At 40.1% G+C, this 21,236-nt stretch overlaps 1 protein-coding gene across 1 annotated transcript in view; it reads right to left on the reverse strand.

The window, feature by feature from the left end:
• pak5 (p21 protein (Cdc42/Rac)-activated kinase 5) overlaps nt 1-21,236 on the reverse strand; it is a 105,168-nt gene that overhangs the window by 40,148 nt on the left and 43,784 nt on the right. Inside the window, 1 exon segment of the mRNA XM_055149376.1 lies at nt 7,726-8,565. Within this exon segment, the coding sequence (XP_055005351.1) occupies nt 7,726-8,565 (840 nt within the window).

Consider the following 21,236-nt stretch of genomic DNA (forward strand, 5'->3'; position numbering starts at 1 on the left):
AGGACGAACGGGGGAAGCCTGAAGTCATATCGTAGGAAGTGTATTTTTCCTGAATGTGTGTGTGTGTGTGTGTGTGTGAGATAGTGTTTGTGTGTCACTCCTCCTCCTCCTCCTCCCCTCTTCTTCCCCTCCTCCTCCTCCTCCTCTTCTTCCCCACGGCTACACAACAGCTGGGACTGCGCTGACTGCACTTGATGCGAGGGAGTTTACTGTAGTGGAGAGAGGGATGGGTGGGCGAGCGGAGGAGGAGGAAGAGGAGAACGAAGAGAAAGAGAGAATAGAGAAGAGAGAGAGAGAGAAGAGAGCCAGAAGAATAGCCATTGTGAACCTGCCACCGACCACACTGTCTTTTCCCTCCATTGTTCTGAAACTTCCTATAAATACACCGAGCGTTAAACCTGCTCCATCTGGATTTATTTCATTTGAGCTCAAGAAACTCTGCAGACAATTTATACAACATCAACTCAGCATTTTACACTCTGTTCCACTTTAGTCCTGCTTTAGTCCTGGTTTAATTCTGGGTTTAGTCCTGACTTGGTTCAGTTCTGTACTAGTCTTGGTTTTTGTCCTGGTTTAGTTCTGGTTCAGTCCTTGTTTAGTCCCGGACACTTGGTTTAGTCCTGATGATGTGGTTTAGTCCTGGTTTAGTCCTGATGACTTGGTTTAGTCCTGGTTTAGTCCTGATGACTTGGTTTAGTCCTGGTTGAGTCCTGGTTTAGTCCAGATGACTTGGTTTAGTCCTGGTTGAGTCCTGGTTTAGTCCAGATGACTTGGTTTAGTCCTGGTTTAGTCCTGATGACTTGGTTTAGTCCTGGTTGAGTCCTGGTTTAGTCCTGATGACTTGGTTTAGTCCTGGTTCAGTCCTGGTTGAGTCCTGGTTTAGTCCAGATGACTTGGTTCAGTCCTGGTTTAGTCCTGATGACTTGGTTTAGTCCTGGTTTAGTCCTGATGACTTGGTTTAGTCCTGATTCAGTCCTGGTTTAGTCCAGATGATTTGGTTCAGTCCTGGTTTAGTCCTGGTTTAGTCCTGGTTTAGTCCTGGTTTAGTCCTGGTTTAGTTTAGTCCTTTAGACCTAATGCAAGTGTTAATTTAAAGGTGCACAATGAAACCTTTCTGGTGGAGGGTCTGTTTCCATGGTGATGTTATAGCTCTGCCCGGAATGTTTTACAGAATGACATTTAACTTATCTAGTACCACAGGGTACAGGTCAGATCTGCGGAGTGAACAACCCGCCACATGCTTTTCAAGTTATTTTTGACCAAACTTGAAGGCCTTGTACTTGATTTTTACTGTTTTAAATGATGAGTTTGGTCGTCATGGTGATACTAAGAACAACTCACCAGTCTGACTTCATAGTTTGTGGATGATAAAAAGTCTTTATCATTAGATGCAGGCAACACAGAGCGGCCTCATTTTGACCATTAGAGCCGCATGAACATTATATCTGTACTGGGGCAAAACAATTACTTGTTCTTTTTCCACATGAAAAACAAAAGGTACAATTCTTTTTATCAATAAGTTTAATGTGATTCAGTGAAACATTCAAGGCAAAGCAATAAATCTCCATGGACACAATATAACTTATATTCTCCACCAGAAAAGTTGCATAGTGGACTCTTAGGCCGGTCCACACTAGTACATATTTGAGTCATTTTCGTTGTGAATGAAGTGTTTGTTCACATTAATCCGATGGAAAACAGCTCCAGATAAGGAACGATCTGGGGCCGCCAGCTCCCACGAATTCATCTGAGTACAGATCTGATCTGGCACTGTGTGGACACCTGAAAACACTGATACTCTGGTGTAGAGCTCTAGTTGCGTCCTTATTGGACCACATCACTGTAACTTGCACCTTCCTGTTTCTCTGGGTTTGTGACATCGGTCATTGTGGAAAACAGATGGGAAACAGCCGAGCTAAAACTACTTGCACAGAACCGACTCACCATCAGCAGAACACCCCTCTGTCACAGAAAGAACACATATAATCCACTGAGTCGTATCCTTTAGTCCGACAGAAGCATCAGCACAATAGCAAGCTTAGTTTATGCAAATTGGCCATGTGGTTTTGAGTTTTGTTTCAGTAAAACGTAAACAAATATGCTCAAAGCTGTGTGGACAGGGAAGGCTTACGTACACAGAAACAACACAGTGATACAATGATATGGTGATTCACATAACATCAAATCCTTCCATCTGCAACATAGACTGTATAAAGAGCGTGTGACGTCACCCACAGCATAAAGCTTCAGTCAAATGAAGCTCACAAGACTAGCAGTTACAGGAGTGAATTTGTTCTAATGAGTTCTATATTAGGCAGAGGCGGCGCCACCATTAGGCAAAAGTATGCGGCTGTGTAGGGTCCCCAAACCTGGAGGGCCCCCAACCAAGGCCTCAGAGGAATTAGATTTTCTCTCAATATGATGTTAAATGAGAGTAGTTTACTTTTAAACAGTAATCACAAGAAAGAAAAAAAAAGAAAATAAAAATCATACATAATGGATGTAAACAAAAATGTAATTGTAGTAGCAAAAAATAAAACTACTTTCAGTTCTGGTCTTCCTAACTAATAGGACAAGTTTCCAATCCACCATAATGTGTTGGACCCGGACGAGGACTTGGAGATGCACGAAGCACAAGCACCACGTCGACATCAGCTGAACACAAGGTCCCAGGTTACAAAATGGCCGCCCATTCAAGTCAATGGGCCGAGCTCAATGGCGCATGATCCCAGATTCGCCTTTAGCCCAGTGAGCTACTTCCGGTGGCTGTGGGCCAACCGAGCATGCACAGTAGTGTCTTTTCTCTCACGGGCACAGGCAAATGCATGCGGCCGCACGCACGGAGCGCAGGCCCATGTATCATGTGATTGCTTTGACCAATCAGAGCGAGAGGAGCTAGAACGAAGCAGAGCGTAGTTGGAGCTAATGATTATAAAGCGTTTTTTAACACAACTGAAGGATTTTGAGCTGAGAAAAAGTTTATGATCTAAATATAGGTAAAAATCACCACAAAATCCAACATTTTTGAAAGCTGTAGGTTCCCTGACCAACACGAGCAGTTTGTGATTACATTGTGCTCTATGAGAAAAATCTTGTCTCGGCCCATGGGATTTTTTCCACTGAAGTTCCAGTGAGTGTCATTACATCAACTGGAGGCAGCTACAAGCAGCAACACCCTATCCAGTTATTTTAATAGATCCATGGCTGAACATTACTGATTGGTAAAGTATTAATAAACGCTAGTAGATAAACTTATTATATCGTGTACATTGCAGTGTAGAACAATACACTGAGGGGGCGGGTACGAAGTGCTTTCTGCTACGTCAGATGCATCATAGGTGTATCTGCCGCGTCATCGTTGTAGCAGCATTACTTTGTTGTCACGTAGGAGAGTGGCAATTTGTTTAAAAAAAAAAAAAAGCAGCATCAATCTAAAAACCACTTCGGCGACATATACAAGGCCCACACATCACTCTTAGAAGGTAAAAGGTCTGAAAAGTTGATTTTGCATGAGATGGGTCCTTTAAGACTAAAATGAGGATCACAGCAGCGTTTACAGAGAGAGAAGACAATTTTTCAATATAAAGTCAATTGGAGCCAGAGTGGATAGAGATGGAAGCGCCCCCATGCTCACTTCTTATTTGGAACACAGCGGCTGGTGGGTTAGCTGTGTTCATTTCTATATACTGTTTTTAATCTGCATATGTACATTTTCTATCATTGCCTGTATCTTTACATTCCCTGCGCATATTATCCAATTCCAGCTCACAGCATATGGACCTCCTGAAGCACAGCAGCTCAGGGTCATAAATAAAAGGCGTAAAAAAAAATGACCTTCTGCCTGGTGTGGTCCGCTCGTGCTGCTGTGTGTTCTGCTGCTGTGGCTGTGTTTGTGAGAGTGGAGATGTACTGGAGCGTGCAGGTTTAATGCTTTTTCATCAAGGCACCATGGGATCTACATCAGCAAAGCACAGGCCCCGGACCGGAGTGTGACAGAGAGCTGAGGTGGACCGCACTCACAGCAAATCACAAAAGGCATGCACTGTAAAATATATTAGGACGCATTAAAGAGCCCATATTACTCTGTTTTCTGATCTATGTTATAATGTTCTTTCTTTTCATGAACAGACTGTACCTGGAGTTGTGTTTTGTTTCATTCACGTTTAACAAGTCCTGCATATTTAAGCCGATTTCTTCTCTCTCTCAAAAAAAAACAACAAAAAACAAAAAAAAAAACACCTTCACTAAAATCATTTGGATAATTTCAACCTCGGAACTAACAATCTCTACTGAACTAAGGGTAAAATGGGAGCTGGTAACTTGAAAAATACCACTTCATGACATCACAAGATGGAGCAGAGCATTTTGAGTTTTAGACATGTAGACAGACTAATTATCAGAGGTGGGACCAAGTCTTTGTTTTGCAAGTCTCAAGTAAGTCTCAAGTCTTTGACCTTAAGTTCGAGTCAAGTTCCAAGTCAAATACAGGCAAGTTCAAGTCGGGTCTCGAGTCACTGGCTCATAAGTCCAAGTCCAGTCCAAGTCGTTTGATTTGAGCTTCAAGTCATTTCAAGTCTTTGAACCGATCTTAGATTTTTGCATTTTATATGACTTTTAAACTAAATTGTACTTAAAAAGTGTAGTGTTTTAAAATGTGTTTCCTTTTTAAATGTCTTGACAAAATCTTGTTGTGAATCATTACAGTCAGAAAAGAAAGAATTAAGGTTTAAAAGTGCTTAATAACAGATATTTGGTTGTGTATTCTGCACTGAAATGGAAGGATCATGTTCTCTGTAGTTCCCTCTGTTTTACTGTATTGTACTGTATTGTACTGTATATTACTGTAGTACATTTGAGGATACCATCTCACAGTACTTCAGTTCCATCCAAAGTTCCAAACAGAGAAGTGGGAGGGACATGTTCCAGTTTGTTTCTGTAAAATGAATTACCGCATGTATGAACTGTAAAGAGAAAAGTATTTTCATAAAACATAAATATATTTTTAATAGCATCAAGTTTTCTCAATTCACAGGCCTAAGTACAAGTCAAGTCCCAAGTCTTAGTCCATTTTATCAAGTCAAGTCTCAAGTCCTAAAAATAGTGACTCAAGTCTGACTCAAGTCCAAGTCATTGACTTGCACCTCTGCTAATAATAAAGCGTTCCTCAAACATACATGAATGAAACAAAATACAGACAAACAGGTATGTCTGTTAATAAGGTAAAAACGTTATATAACATGGCTAAATTATATTATTTTTTGCAGTGTAGTCCCCCTGTGTCTCCCTGAAATGTCCTCATTTGTGGGTCCTGGCAGCAGCTGTTAACTACAACATCCTCTCCATAACTAAGTATAAGTATAACTGCTCCTGTGGCATAGAGAATACTGCAGAACGTAGCCCTTTGACTTAATGCTAATTATTACTTTTTAATGTTTAAATACTAATAAATCCAAAAACTATACATTTATGGATTTATTATCTATAGTGTCCTTTTGAAACTAAATACAGAGCAAACACCTTAAAGGTGCACTGCGTAACTTTTCAACTGGGGGTTCATCACCTGCTTTTTTCCATGAATATAGAAGCTCTCTGTCTCCTCCTCTCTCCTCTCTCTTTCCCTCTGCTCCCTCTCTCCACCTCTCTCTCCCTCTGCTCCCTCTCGTCTCTGCTCCCTCTCTCCACCTCTCTCCTTCTCTCCCTCTGCTCTCTCCTCTCTCTCCTCGTCTCTCTCTCTCCTGTGCAGCTCTGTGCTTTGGGAGTGGACCGTCCATCGTCTTTAATTGATTTGTGCAGAGACAGAGGCAGACGAGGCTGAAGAGGCTGAAGAGGCTAATTCAGTGTGAGCACGAGGAGTAGATTAGGGCCTGACACTTCACTACAGCCCTGGAGATAATGAGAGACAGTAGCACTTATGGGCCAGACACAAGACACTGGAGAGGAACACTGGAGACACGAACGAGAGGAACACTAAAGCTCCTATATTACACAAAACTGACTCCTCTGAACTTGAAGTCATGTTAGAATGTTGTTACCTCCTCAAAAACAGACCTGTTGTTGTGTTTTCAACCCTTTATTATTAGTCTGTCTACATCTCCAAAGCTCAAAATGGTTTCCTTGTGGTGCGTGCAGCCCTGTTTCCAACCCTGATGTGTTTTTATTGAATTAGCAAGTCAAGCTCAAAAAAATCAATATTTAGAGGAACCACAATCAGACACTGAGTTATCGATGGGGAATTGAACCATCACCTCATTATATAGAAGATGCTACAATCCTCCAATGGCCCATCTCAAGACCACCACAGCAGCACCACCATCTGCCACTTCAGCCAGTCCATCTTCTTTGTTTTTTACAAATCATACGCTCCCTTTATATCATCACTGAGGCCTGTGAAGCAATCTAAACACTGAAGTTCATTTATTCAGTGAAAAAATGCTCTATGTAGTTTTGTAAAGGTGCCCTACTTGTCTCCATGGAGATACATTCCCTTGTAATGCTCCACATCATTAAACATATTCATCTCCATTGACAGAGTGATACAATAAGCATTTTAAACCACCTACCCAAATTACAGATCAGGTCTATGGAGAGGCTGGTGCCACTTAATGCCTCTGCTCAATTTAATTTCTCTCCAGTGACCAGGTCAGGAATCAGAATACACTAGAAGGTTCGTAAAAACTCTGGAAGTGCGAGTTCAGGCACCAGCCAATAAGCGACGAGCCATATATTTTCTGTTGGCAACGATTCCCGAGATTGAGGATTTAAAGCCAGAACAAAGAGAATGTTTGGTTATTGCCCTTCTTCCTACAGGATTTTGGAAAAGCTTAATATACCAGTTAGCCCCATACATCATGACCAAATAGCAGCGACTGATTAAATGATAAAAAGCACCCGCCTACCGTCGAGCGAATGAATTCTCACACTGCAAGGTCAGACTGTTTCCACAAAGTGAAACCTTCTGATGAATCAGGCAAATGGAGAGGTGACCCAGCTCACATTAAGAATATATGTATTTTTAAGTATTTATGGGCACTAAAATCACCTGTGATTAAATAAATGCAAGACAGATATGTGTAATGCCATACTGTGAAACATTCCAGACAGAGCAAAAGCATGTCCATGTATACAAGTGGCACCCACCACTAGAAAAGTTACATAGTGCACCTTTAATTATGTTCAGTTAAACTCTAAATGTTTAGACTAAATTAAATGAAACTGACAATAATTACTTTTTTTTTCCAAATTACATTTAATTCTTAACTTAGGCTTATTCATGGGTTTCAAAATGATGAAATGCTAGGACTGTTGCCATAGCAATTATATATTTTGACAAGATTAACCTTGACTATGATGTTTGAACACCTAGTCATTTTTCATTTTTTTTTATTATTATTAAGTTTATTTATTTATTAGTTTATATATATAATATTTATAACATTTTGGACTGCAGAGTGTGGAAAGAGGGGCGGGATGTGGACATTTTTTGGGGTTGTTTTGTCCATTTTTGTTCTATTTTTTCTGTTGTTCTATTTGTGTATTTGTTGTTGTTGGAAAATTTCTAAATTGAAAAAAATTAAAATGATATAAAAAATCTACTGAAAAGAAATTATATCTTTTGAGTGGTCACCGGTCCTCAAAATTGCACCTTATAACAGGAAGCTAAAACCCACAAATAGACAAATTTAACTTTACATTTGACTTGTGTTTGTGTAAAACAGCGTCACTTACCTTTCCGAGCGTCTGTGAATTGGCCAGACTTTCGGACAGTCGTGGGTAGGTGTAGGAGCTGTACGAATGGACCTGCGGAGGGTTCCTTAGCCCCCCGCTCGCCGCGTACGGGACATTTGGTTCTTGCAGCCCAGACCCCGACCTCGATCTCTGCCTGATCGCCGGAGTGGGACTAGTTTGCGAAACATAGGAACTTTTGGGCCTCTTCTCGTAATCATCTCGTAATCCTCCGTAACTCCAATCGCTATCTGGGTACGTGATCTGCTCGCTGTGTAGAGACGCTCGAGACGGCGTACCGACTGAAGTTTCCCTGTAGTCCTGGCTGGATGATCCCCCAACTGACGCCCGGTAGTACCCGCTGGACCCCACCCCGCTACCCACCGTCGAGGCTACTTCGTCGGCAGAACGCCCCTTGCTTTCCAGGTACGTATGGTAGTCCGGCGGGAGCTTGGCATAGTCAGACTTTTGGGGCATCGCGTCGGGATAAAAGGGACTACGGATCGGGTGAGAGTGACCATTTTGTTTGGTGAATCGGTAGTGCCTTCCCACCGCCCATTCGCCGTCTATGGAAAAGCTAGGTTTGCCAGGGTCCAGCACAAAGTCCCTGCTCGATGTGTCCAGGTCACAGGAGTAGCGGGAGTAGTAGTGGCTGAATCCATTCTCCTCGGGGCCGCCAGGGAGGGTCCCGATGAGGGGTTTGGAGGGGGGTCCAGCCTGGTGAGCGCCAGGGGGGCTTTCCTTTCGGAGAGAGTTGGAGCGGGTCACGGAAATGTTGTCGAATTCTTCCAGTAAACCGTTGATGGAGGCGTCTTTGGGCGGTCGGTTTCCTCGAACTATGGTCTGTGAAAGAGAAGGAAATTTAAATAATGTAAATATTTATAAAGGAAGTTATTCAAAGCAAAATAAAGCAAACGAGTTGTATTTCAGATGACATCGCAACACAACATTGAGTAGGACAAAAATATTTGAATATAGTTAAAGGATCCATATTACGCTACTTTCTTATCGATGTTTCTAATGTTGTTTCCTCATCAAAAACCCTACATAAAGTTTATTTAGTTTATAGAGTTTACAGTTACAATCTGTAGTACTGTAGTATCGTATTAGAAGTGTAGTAGTAGAAGTAGTAGTAAAGAAGTAGACATAGTAGTAGAAGTACTTGTAGCTGTTGTAGTAGTAGAAATGTAGTTGTGGAAGTAGTAGTAATAGTAAAGAAGTAGAAGTAATACTAGAAGTACTTGAAGTAGTACAGGAGTGGAAATGGGAGCAGAAATACTTGTAGTTGTTATAGTTGTAGAAGTGTTGTAGTAGTAGTAGTAGTAGTAGTATTAGTAGTAGTAGTAGTAATAGTAGTAGTAGTAGTAGTAGTAGTAGTAGTAGTAGTAGTAGAGAAGTAGAAGCAGTAGAAGTACTTGTAGTTGTTGAAATAGTAGAAATGTAGTAGCAGAAGTAGTAGTAGTAGTAAAGAAGTAGAAGTAATAGTAGAAGTATTTGTAGCAGAAGTGTAGCAGTAGAAGTAATAGTAGTAGAGGAGTAGAAATAGGAGTAGAAGTACTTGTAGTTGTTGTAGTAGTAGAAGTGTCGTAGTAAAAGTAGTAGTAGAGGAGTAAAAATAGGAATAGAAGTACTTATAGTTAATGTAGTAGTAGAAGTGTAGTAGTAGAAGAAGTAGTAAGAGAGAAGTAGAAGTAGTAGTAGAAGTACTTATAGTTGTTGTAGTAGTAGAAGTGTAGTAGTAGTAGAAGTAGTAGTAGTAGAAGAGTAGAAATAGGAGAAGTACTTATAGTTAATGTAGTAGTAAAACTGTAGTAGTAGAAGTAGTAGGAGAGAAGTAGAAGTAATAGTAGAAGTACTTGTAGTTGTAGTAGTAGTAGTAGTAGTAGTAGTAGTAGTAGTAGCAGCAATAGCAGCAGTAGTAGTAGTAGGAAAAGAAGTAGTAGCAGTAGCGTAGTAGTAGTAGTAGTAGTAGTGGTGGTAACAGCAGTAATAGTAGCAGCAGTATTAGTTATTGTAGTAATAGTTTTAATTGATGTAGTAGTTGGAGTAGGAGTAGTAGCAGCAGAATTAGTAGTAGTAGTAGCTTTAGTAGTAGTAATTGTAATAGTGCCAATAATATGCAGCAGTAGTGTTATAGTAGTAGTAATATTAGTAGTGGTCAAAGTTGTAGTAGCAGTATAGAAATAATAATTGTAGTAGCACTTATATGGGCGAAAATGCAGTAGTAGTAGCAGCAGCAGTAGCAGTAGTAGTAGCAGTAGTAGTAGCAGTAGTAGTCATAGTAGTAGCAATAATAGCATTGATATCAGTTGTAGAGGTAAAAAAAAGCCTCTTAGCTCTTGAGTGAAGCAGCTCCTGACAGTTTGATAAATGCAGCCCCTCGTGATATAAAACGTTCTATTTCACTCAGTGAGAAAAAAGGCAGAGACATAAATTGAAATTCCTGCTCAGCTGAATTTGACTAAAAACAAATTAATGCGCACAAAGGAAAATCACATTATGTTACAAGGACTCTGTGACAGGAACCAAATGAACTGCTCCCTGCCTTTTACTCACACAACCTGAGGAGATCTTCCAAAAGGTTTCTACCTATTTCAAACTATAATGGATAAAACTGAACAGCTAAATCTATTCATAGGATTACAACAAATAAGTAGCGTTCACGTTTTAAAAGCTCGATAAAAGGTCTCTTGATGATGTTTCTTGAGCTACTGTGTCGTTTCCTCATCACAAACAGACCCAGAGTTGTGTTTTGTTTCATTTCATTCACATGTTTAACACACAAACCTGCATATTTAAACTGAACTCTTCACTCAAACTCTCCACCTTGTGATGTCATGTGGTGATTAGGGGCGTGCTAAAATATCAAAATATCGTTATATCGTATCGTTTAATGTGATGATACAGTATCAATATCATGGGCTGCTGTATCAATATATCACCGAGAGTATTTTTTGGTGTATTTTACTCAATTATTTTGTTACAGTGTGGTTTCACTTCGTGGAAACTGTCTGACCTCGCAGCATTAGGATTTGGTCACTTGATGGTAGGCGGGTACTTTTTTTTATTTAACCCATCGCTGCTATTTGGTCGTGACGTATAAAATGCACCAAATCCCGTAGGAAGAAGGGCAATAACGTTTCTCCCCTTGATAAAATTCACCAAACATTCTCTTTGTTCCGGCTTTAAATCCTCGAGCTCAGGAATCGTTGCCAACGTTGTGTTCGTCTACATCTCCATCTCGACGCTTTGTTTACTGTTGTGCTGTACCACAAAAGGGACCCAGACAGGCGCGTTTAACGAGTTTGACGTCATGGCTTCACAGCTCTTCCCTGATTGGTCGGTGCGCGGTCTACAACGTCCGGAGTTTTTGCAAACCGTCTAGTGTATTCTGATTCCTGACCTAGTCGCTGGAGAGAAATGAAATTGAGTGGAGGCACTAGGTGAAACACTTTCATGCAACACATTTTGACATTTTCACTGTTTTGATGATTAAAATGTTTGTGTTTCATATTAACTTTGCACAAGAAGTGGTTTAACAAAGACTTTTAGTATCACAGCCTTTATTTTTATTGAACCACATTGAATTGATTTGAAATACATTGTATCGAACTGAATGTCCACTGTATTGAGATATGTATCGTATCGTGGCCTGTGTATCGAGGTATGTATCGTATCGGCAACTTCTTAATGATACCCAGCCCTAATTGTGATACAGGAAGTGCTCCACTGTGTTTTTAAACTCCATACGCCTCCACTAGAATCATTTGGATATTTTTCAGCCCTGGAATTGTCAATCTACCATTGAACTAAAGGTAAAAAGTAACTGTTAACCTGAAAACTACCACTTCATGACATCACAAGGTGGAAGAGCATTTTGAGCTTCGGAGATGTAGACAGACTAATAATAAAGAGTTACTCAAATGTTTGTGAATGAAACAAAACACAACTCCAGGTCTGTTTTTGATGCGGTAACAACATTCTGACATGACTTAAATTTCACAAGAGTCAATTTTATGTAATAGAAGACCTTGAAAGTCTTTTTAAATGACAACAATCACATCTCTGGGGTTGAATAATGTCACCACTTTATGTTGAAGGAGAAGATGTTTGTGTCAGTTTTTGTTTCATGTGCATAGGCCCAGTGATTACAGCCATATGAAACATAAACCAGGTCAACAAATCTACAATCTGAGAGTTAAACAGCAAATTCCACCATAGAATTCTGACCTATCCTCCATCTCAGACTACGTTTACACTGAAACGAATCCACGTATCACCGTATCATCATATCGGAAACAATTTGCGTCCAGACATGTCGTTTCTGTGTCCACAATCCTTCCTATCCACACGGCTTTGAGCATAATTGTTTATGTTTTACAGAAACAGACTGAAAACCACATGGCTAATTTGCATAAACTAAGTGCTCAAAAAACAGCTCGCTATTGTGCATTGATGCGGTCCAGCTTCTTTCGGACTAAAGGACACGACTCAGTGGAATATCAGTGTTCTTTCTGTGACAGAGGGGTGTTCTGCTGATGGTGAGTCTGTTCTGTGCTTCTATCACGTTGGAGATGATTCATGTTAAACTTTCCAGAGATTATATGTTTGCAGGTCGTACACACAGACCGTATATATGAATGGACATATGTTGTAGCCTCTTAGTGTTTTGGTGGTGAATTACTTCGCAGCACAGACCTACATCAGCGCATCAGTGTATCAGCATTTTTAGGTGTCCATGCAATGCTGGAGTTTTAATAATAATAATAATAATAATAATGATACATAACACTTGTATAGGGCTTTTCAAGATACCCAAAGACGCTTTACATGAGAAGACAAACGACGACAAACAAGAGAAAAAGACAGTAAATCTTGCTTAAATTTTTGTAATAATGAATGCCAAGAGAATCAACATCATACGTATTGAAGTAGTTATTTTGTGGTTTGTGGGCCAACTCAACCAGACTCACCAGAATAACACCAAACTAGAGGTAGGTTTGTCAGTGGTTGATAATCCAAATCCCTTTGTCACCGTGGACTTGTCAAATACACACCAGCATACGTTATAACACACTGTCCCATATTTCATAAAGCTAATCTACTGAACACACAGTTACGTGCAGGTAGCGTCATTGCCGGAATAATCCAATAGGTTTTGATGAGCATACCATGAAATTTCAAATCACTTTTTGACATGAAACATTTAACATTATAATACCAAACGCACACGGGCATATATAGGTATAATACATTCAATAATATGGGTTTCAGGTTGAGAAATCCACAGGTAACGTCAGCGCTTTAAGCCTGCGGTGCGTTTAAGGAGCTAATTCCTGCTCCGTTTCCCTCCCTGCAGATCACTGTCATTTTCAGTGGGATGATCAAAGCATATTAGTCGTGACTCGTGATGTGAGGATCTGAGAGGCTGGGAGTAGCTACGCATTTTGCTTTTTTAATCTTAAACAGAAAATTCCACCATATCATTCTTAGTATGTATGTTATATTTTATTTACTCATTATATTTATTCTGGTTTAGTCCTGGTTCAGTCCTGGTTTAGTCCAGGTTTAAATGAGTATTTAAATCATTAATAAATAGGGTTTGCAGCTTTAATATCAGGGAAGCTCTGATCTTCATCCTTACTCTACATAATTAAAATCTGGGCTAAACAAGGACTAAATCAATTCTGAACCAGGACTAAACCAGGATTCAACCAGGATTAAACCAGGATTAAATTAGGACTAAACCAGGACTAAACTAGGATTAAACCAGGGCCAAATCAGTACTAAACCAGGACTAAACCAGGGCTAAACCAGAATTAAACCAGGACTAGACCAGGACCAAACCAGTAATAAACCAGGGCTAAACCAGGACTACACCAGGACTAAAAAAGGACTAAACCAGTGCTAAACCGGGTCTAAACCAGGACTAATTCAGTTCTGAACCAGGACTAAACCAGGACTAAACCAGGGCTAAACCAGGACTAATTCAGTTCTGAACCAGGACTAAACCAGGACTAAACCTGGGCTAAACCGGGTCTAAACCAGGACTAATTCAGTTCTGAACCAGGACTAAACCAGGACTAAACCAGGGCTAAACCAGGGCTAAACCAGGATTAAACCAGGGCTAAACCAGGACTAATTCAGTTCTGAACCAGGACTAAACCAGGACTAAACCTGGGCTAAACCTGGGTCTAAACCAGGACTAAACCAAGACTAAACCAGGATTAAACCTGGGCTAAACCGAGTCTAAACCAGGACTAAACCAGGACTAATTCAGTTCTGAACCAGGACTAAACCAGGTCTAAACCAGGACTAAACTAATTAAACCAGGACTAAAGCTAAATCTAAACCAGGACTAAACCAGGACTAAACCAGGACTAAACCAGGTCTAAAGGCTAAACCAACCAGGACTAAACCAGGACTAAACCAGGACTAAAGGACTAAACCAGGACTAACCAGACTAATTCAGTTCTGAACCAGGACTAAACCAGGACTAAACCAGGACTAAACCCGGACTAAACCCGGCGCATTAGTGGATGTGTGTGTTGGTGAGTTGGAGCAGCTCTAGTATCAGGGGAGCTCTGATCTCGTCTATCTCTCTAAGCCTGTTCACAGCTGTGTCGTGACTCTAGTGTTTGCTCGGGTTTTATCCACCTCCACAAAACTACAGCACTGAGCCTGGTGAGCCGAGATCTGCAGGCACACAGAGGAGGAAGAGGAGGAAGAGGAGGAAGAGGAGGGGGGGGCTCTTCATCTCTCGTTATCTGCTTTCCCTGAGTGGATCTGGTACGATTAGAACGAATTACATGATCATTATGAGTTATAAAGTCCCACACGCGCTCTGCTGTAAAGAGGTGGTAGAGAAGCCCAAACAGTACAGTGAAATGATGTTCAAAGTCACAAGTGTTTGCAGTCAGGCTCTTTGGAGAGTGTGGAGTAGAGGAACTATTGGTACAATGCAATATTTATGAAAAGTAACAATGACTCTGTTTACATGAAAACCAAATCTGATTACCATCTGATTTCTGGACAGATAATGTAAATACTGTAGTTACATCTGGTGTGAGTAACAGGGATCATGTTCAGAACAAGATCTGATAATAATAATAACACATTTTATTTATATAGTGCTTTTCTAAACACTCTAAACACAAGAATACAGTTAAAAAGTGTGTATATCGAAAATTTTATCAGACAAAAAAATAAGCATGATTTAAAAGCAGGTTCGACATTAAAAGCAGATCGAAATAGACGGTTTTGAGCAGTTTCTTGAAGGTGGAGAGTTCAGTGCAGTTATGGATTTGCTGAGGTAGAGGTATTTTGTGGTGTACATGTTAACCACAAAATACCTCTATCTCAGCAAATGCATTTTAATGTTTTTTTTTGGCTCTCTGATTTCTGATTTGAGTGTGCATGTAAGCGCAGCCACTGATAGTTAAAGTCCTACTCATTTTTTAATGTTTAATTGTTTGAGGAACGTGCCTGTATAAGGTATATTACAAACACAAAGATAGTATGGACACCAGGGGTGTAATGGTACATGTATTTGTGCCGAACCGTTTCAGTACGGGACATTCATTTCGATGCAGGGCTGTGTTCGATTGAATTTGCGCAATTTGTGTGTATTTACATTCGGCAACTCATCCGTGTTTAGGCTGGCAGTGTTTCCCACAGCGCTTTATAGTTAGGGTGGGCGGGTGACAACAACTGACCCTGTCTTGACTACATCCCTCCAAACCACATGAACCCCACCCCTCCCTAGTGAAAGGATATTTTCAACTGCTGGGGACATTGTAGCTGCAGCAGATCTGCATTGAAAAATTGTGTTTACTGTTTACAAGGAATTTATTTTTTACAATATTTCATACATTTGTTGATTATTTGAGAAAATGTTATTTATCTTATAGTATTACCAAGCAGCACTTATTTAATGTTAAAACAAAGTGTTGGTTTAATAAAAACACAAATAAACAACAAGCAAATGGTTGTACATTTTGTCCCCATACATACCAAAAATGAACCGAACCGTGACCTCAAATATACCGAATACATACCGGGTACATACCGGGTACATACCGGGTACATACCGAATCATGATTTGTGTGTACCACCCCTAAAATGTACATACATACATCGGTACTGTTTCTGGTGCTCAAAAGGAGTAGGTTGAAGTTTAAAAAATGTATTGTGTCCTATCTCAAGTGTTTTACATGAACATGTGGTTAACACTTTTAAACCTTTTTTTTCTTTTTCCCTTTGGAGTGCTTACCTGTCATATGATTTGCACAAATAGACATGCACTTCTAATAGTAGTAATAGTGGTAGTAGTAGTAGTAGTAGTAGTACTAACAGTAGTAGTGCAGTAGTGTAGTGTCAGTAGTAGTCCTGAAATATGAAGTATGAGCAGTACAAACATTTCTGTTGTCCAAATCCTTTACTTCATCACTCAGTTTATTCAAATAATTGAACATTTCTAGGAGTAACAGCAGTAGTAGTAGTAGTAGTAGTAGTAGTAGTAGTAGTAGTAGTAGTAGTAGCAGTAGTAGTAGTAGTTGTTGTAGTAGTAGTAGCAGTAGCAGTAGTTGTTGTAGTAGTAGTAGTAGCAGTAGTAGTAGTAGTAGTAGTAGTAGTAGTAGTAGTAGTAGCAGTAGTAGTAGCAGTAGTAGTAGTAGCAGTAGTAGTAGTAGTAGCAGTAGTAGTAGTAGCAGTAGTAGTAGTAGTAGTAGTAGCAGTAGTAGTAGTAGTAGTAGTAGCAGTAGTAGTAGTAGCAGTAGTAGTAGTAGTAGCAGTAGCAGTAGTAGTAGTAGTAGTAGTAGTAGTAGTAGTAGTAGCAGTAGTAGTAGTAGTAGTAGTAGTAGTAGTAGTAGCTAGTAGTAGTAGTAGTAGCAGTAGTAGTAGTAGTAGTAGTAGTAGTAGTAGTAGTAGTAGTAGTAGCAGTAGTAGTAGTAGTAGCAGTAGTAGTAGTAGTAGTAGTAGTAGTAGTAGTAGTAGTAGTAGTAGTAGCAGTAGTAGTAGTAGTAGCAGTAGTAGTAGTAGTAGTAGTAGTAGTAGTAGCAGTAGTAGTAGTAGTAGTAGTAGTAGTAGCAGTAGTAGTAGTAGTAGTAGTAGCAGTAGTAGTACTAGTAGTACCAGTAGTAGTAGTAGTAGCAGTAGTTGTTGTAGTACAGAAGAAAACAGTAATAAATTCCATTTGAGTGATCAGAGTAGCTGCTCTATTGTTAAACACCTGGAGTATCAGTAAGATATAGTAGCACATATAATAGTGGTAGTTGTAATAGCAGTATTAATATGAAGTAGTAGTAGTAGTTACAGTGGTGGTAGCACTAGTACTAGTAGTAGTAGTAATAGTAGTAGTGAGTAAAAGTCCACACACGTGCGGTTGTCAGAACAGTCGGTCTCTGCGTGTGGAGGAGCAGAGGCGTGATCCTGTGAGCGCGTCTTTCCTCTGTGTCAGGACTGTCTGTCAAAACGACACCTGTCAAAGTGTCACCCGTCAAAGTGTCAGGGCCATAGTCACATGTGCTGAGGACAGGACCGCCCCTGCACTCCCCATACACACACACACACACACACACACATTACACACACAAATACACACAGTAACTCCCACACACAGATGAGAAGCTGACGCAGGTTTGAGGAGCACCTGAAAACTGCTCCTGTCAACACAACATCAAACTCACTGTTCCTTCAACTACAGTCGGCTCAGCAGCCAATCAGCAAGTCAGCAAACAGATCATTCATACACTTTAGGTTCTATTTGTACCTCTAGAAATAGTAACAGTAGAAGCAGTAGCAGTAGTAGTAATAGTAGCAGTAGTAGTAGTAATAGTCAACACGACATCCATCTCACTCAGGCATCAAATATTGTCTAATCCATACACTGCTTCTAGACTGTTGAAGGTTTAGTAGAAGTAGTTAGAGGAAGTAGTAGTAGTAGTAGTAGTAGTAGTAGTAGTAGTAGTAGTAGTAGTAGTAGTTGCTGTTATTGTAATACTAGTATTAATTAACAATATATTATAACTTATTTGGCAGTGTTTGCTGATGTGTGCATTGTGTCACTGTGGAACTGTGAGAACTGCTGAACATTCCACCATAGACATAGATGCAGAACACCCCCAGCGTGATGTCACTGCAAAGTATCAATATGAAGTATGAGGAATACAGTAGTAGAAGTATAATAAATCATTTAATGTAGTAGTAAAATAAAAGTTTAAAAAATAATAATAATTCAAACTACACAGAACTAAACCAGGACTAGATCAGGACTAAAGCAGGACTAGATCAGGACTAAACTAAGACTAAACCAGGACCAAACTAGGACTAGACCAGGACTAAACCAGGACTAAACCAGGACTAGACCAGAACTAGACCAGGACTAAACTAAGACTAAACCAGGACCAAACTAGGACTAAACCAGGACTAAACCAGGACTAGACCAGGACTAAACCAGGACTAGATCAGGACTAGACCAGGACTAGACCAGGACTAAACCAGGACTAACCCAGGGCTAGACCAGGACTAGACCAGGACTAAACCAGGACTAGATCAGGACTAGACTAAGACTAAACCAGGACCAAACTAGGACTAGACCAGGACTAAACCAAGACTAAACCAGGACTAGACCAGAACTAGACCAGGACTAAACTAAGACTAAACCAGGACCAAACTAGGACTAAACCAGGACTAAACCAGGACTAGACCAGGACTAAACCAGGACTAGATCAGGACTAGACAAGGACTAGACCAGGACTAAACCAGGACTAAACCAGGGCTAGACCAGGACTAAACCAGGACTAGACCAGGACTAAACCAGGACTAGATCAGGACTAGACCAGGACTAGACCAGGACTAAACCAGGACTAAACCAGGGCTAGACCAGGACTAGACCAGGACTAAACCAGGATTAGACCAGGACTAGATCAGGATTAAACATGGATTGGACCAGAACTAAACTAGGACTAGACCAGGACTAAACCAGGATTAGACCAGGACTACACTGGGACTTGACCAGTACAGTACTAGGACAAAATCAGGACCAAACCGAGTGCAGCAGGACAAATTTGTGCTTAGATCAGCAGAAGTGTAAAATAAAACAATTACATACGATCAGTGATTTTATACAGTACTTAGCAGAAAATATGACCCCCTTTAACTCTTTCTTTCCTCTCCTCTCCTCCCCCTCTCTCCTTAACACTTCACTGCACCCCCCCTCCCCTCCCTCTCTGTGTGTGTGTGTGTGTGTGTGTGTGTGTGTGTGTGTGTGTGTGTGTACAGAGTGTTGCTGCTGCTGTTGTTGAGGAGAGCCTGAACTGGAACTCAAAGTCAAACGGCCAATAAACACACTGAGTAAAATACAGTGAGAGGAAGAGGAGGAGGAAGAAGAGGAAGAGGGGGAAAAGGAGGCACCAATGGACTCACTGGAGTGAAGTGTGTAAGAGCACGGTGCCATATTTGATTCTGTTTGTAAGGAATAAGGATTTAATAATATTCATATCTCACTGTACAAAGGAACTGAACTGAATTCACAGATTTAACTTGACAATGTATTTAAAATGTGATACTTGCGTCTAAAAATGTTCTTGATGTACGCAAATATTTTTGTGCATGATTTTCATGGTTTATTTTTTAAATCAGTGAAAAAAAAGTAAGATATAAATAAATATATAAATTTTAAAAATGAGGGAGGAAAGCACAGAACAGAGGAGTAAGAGAAAGAGAGCTACTGCTACTACTACTACTACTACTACTATTACTAACTATTATTACTCCTACTCCTATTATTACTCCTACTACTACTACTCCTACTACTACTACTATATGTGTATATAATGTGTATGTAGGTATGTATGTATTATATCTGTGTATATGATGTGTACTATATCTGTGTACATAATACACATATATCTGTTGTTTGTTAGATTTGTAATGCAATGCAAGTACTGTGCAATTATTGCTTATATTGTACAGGAAATGAGAAGTCTGTATGTTCTTTGTTCATTTGGGATGGTGGTAAAAAGGGGTGGGGTTAAATAAGTATTTACTTCCTCCCACTCCTTTTTCGGACACAAGGAAAATTCGGCGTAACATTAATTTTGCCTGTTATTATAGAATAGAAATATTTACTTTTTGTGTTAAATCTGTGTATTTACTTTTTTATTTATGTTCTATGTATTACTGTCTGACTACTACTACTACTACTACTACTACTACTACTACTACTACTACTACTACTACTACTACTACTACTACTACTACTACTACTACTACTACTACTACTACTACTACTACTACTACTACTACTACTACTACTACTACTACTCCTCCTCTACTACTACTACTACTACTACTACTACTACTACTACTACTACTACTACTACTACTACTACTACTACTACTACTACTACTACTACTACTAACTACAACTACTACTACTACAACTCTCCTCCTCCTACTACTACTACTACTACTACTACTACTACTACTACTACTACTACTACTACTACTCCTACTACTACTACTACTACTACTACTACTACTACTACTACTACTACTACGTAAGAGAATTTAAGTAATTTATCTTCCACGTTCATCTCAGTTTAACACTGACTCACAAAAGGTATATTTACACCATGACCAAGTCAAGGGGCTTAAACACTCAAAGATCAAACTAGGTTCTTTTAAAATCATGTTGATTTTTCAAATCCCCCCGGGTCTGTATTATTGATGGTAAATAAACTTCTCCTGCACTAGACATCCAGTTGGTCTCCAGCCTTTTACTTCCACCCTTTCTTGGACAAGCTGAAAACGTCGACATCCTACTACTACTACTACTAATACTACTACTACTACTACTACTACTACTACTACTACTACTACTACTAATACTACTACTACTACTATAATAATGTATGTAGGAATGTATGTATATATTGCTTTTCTGGACACTCAAAGACACATTACAGTTCATTGTTCATTCACTCCATACTTGATGGTGGAAACTAATATCAGAGCCACAGCTGCCCTGGGACAGACTGACAGAAGCGAGGCTGCCAATCTGCACCATCAGTCCCTCTGTCCCTCAGTCCCCACATTCATACTAGGCAATGTGGGTGAAGTGTCTTGCCTAAGGACACAGTGACAGTTTTTGTGACTGACGTCCCCCTGTGGCCCCTGATTTTCCCAGTGTCTCCCATCCAAGAACTGACCAGACCCGACCTCTGAACTTCTGAGATCTGACGGGATCAGACCACAAACCACGACTCAACCAGGTGATGTTTGTGTAAAGAGGGAAACTGAAATGTGTTTTGTGTTCTGTATTAAAGTGTTGAAAACTAAAATCCATATATATCTATTTTTTTAAAGACGGCATTAAAGTCTGACCAGATCTTTAGACAGAGCAGTGCCCTCAGTTAGCGTCATACTTCTAGTGAATGTTGAATGACCTCAGCTGCGAAACACCAACACTATCTCCAGCTCCATCATTAGCATCAGCACGTTTCATACTGCGA

Source organism: Boleophthalmus pectinirostris, unplaced genomic scaffold, assembly GCF_026225935.1.
Source record: "Boleophthalmus pectinirostris isolate CB_2022bp ecotype Guang Dong unplaced genomic scaffold, ASM2622593v1 HiC_scaffold_13, whole genome shotgun sequence".
Taxonomy (NCBI): Eukaryota; Metazoa; Chordata; class Actinopteri; order Gobiiformes; family Gobiidae; genus Boleophthalmus; species Boleophthalmus pectinirostris.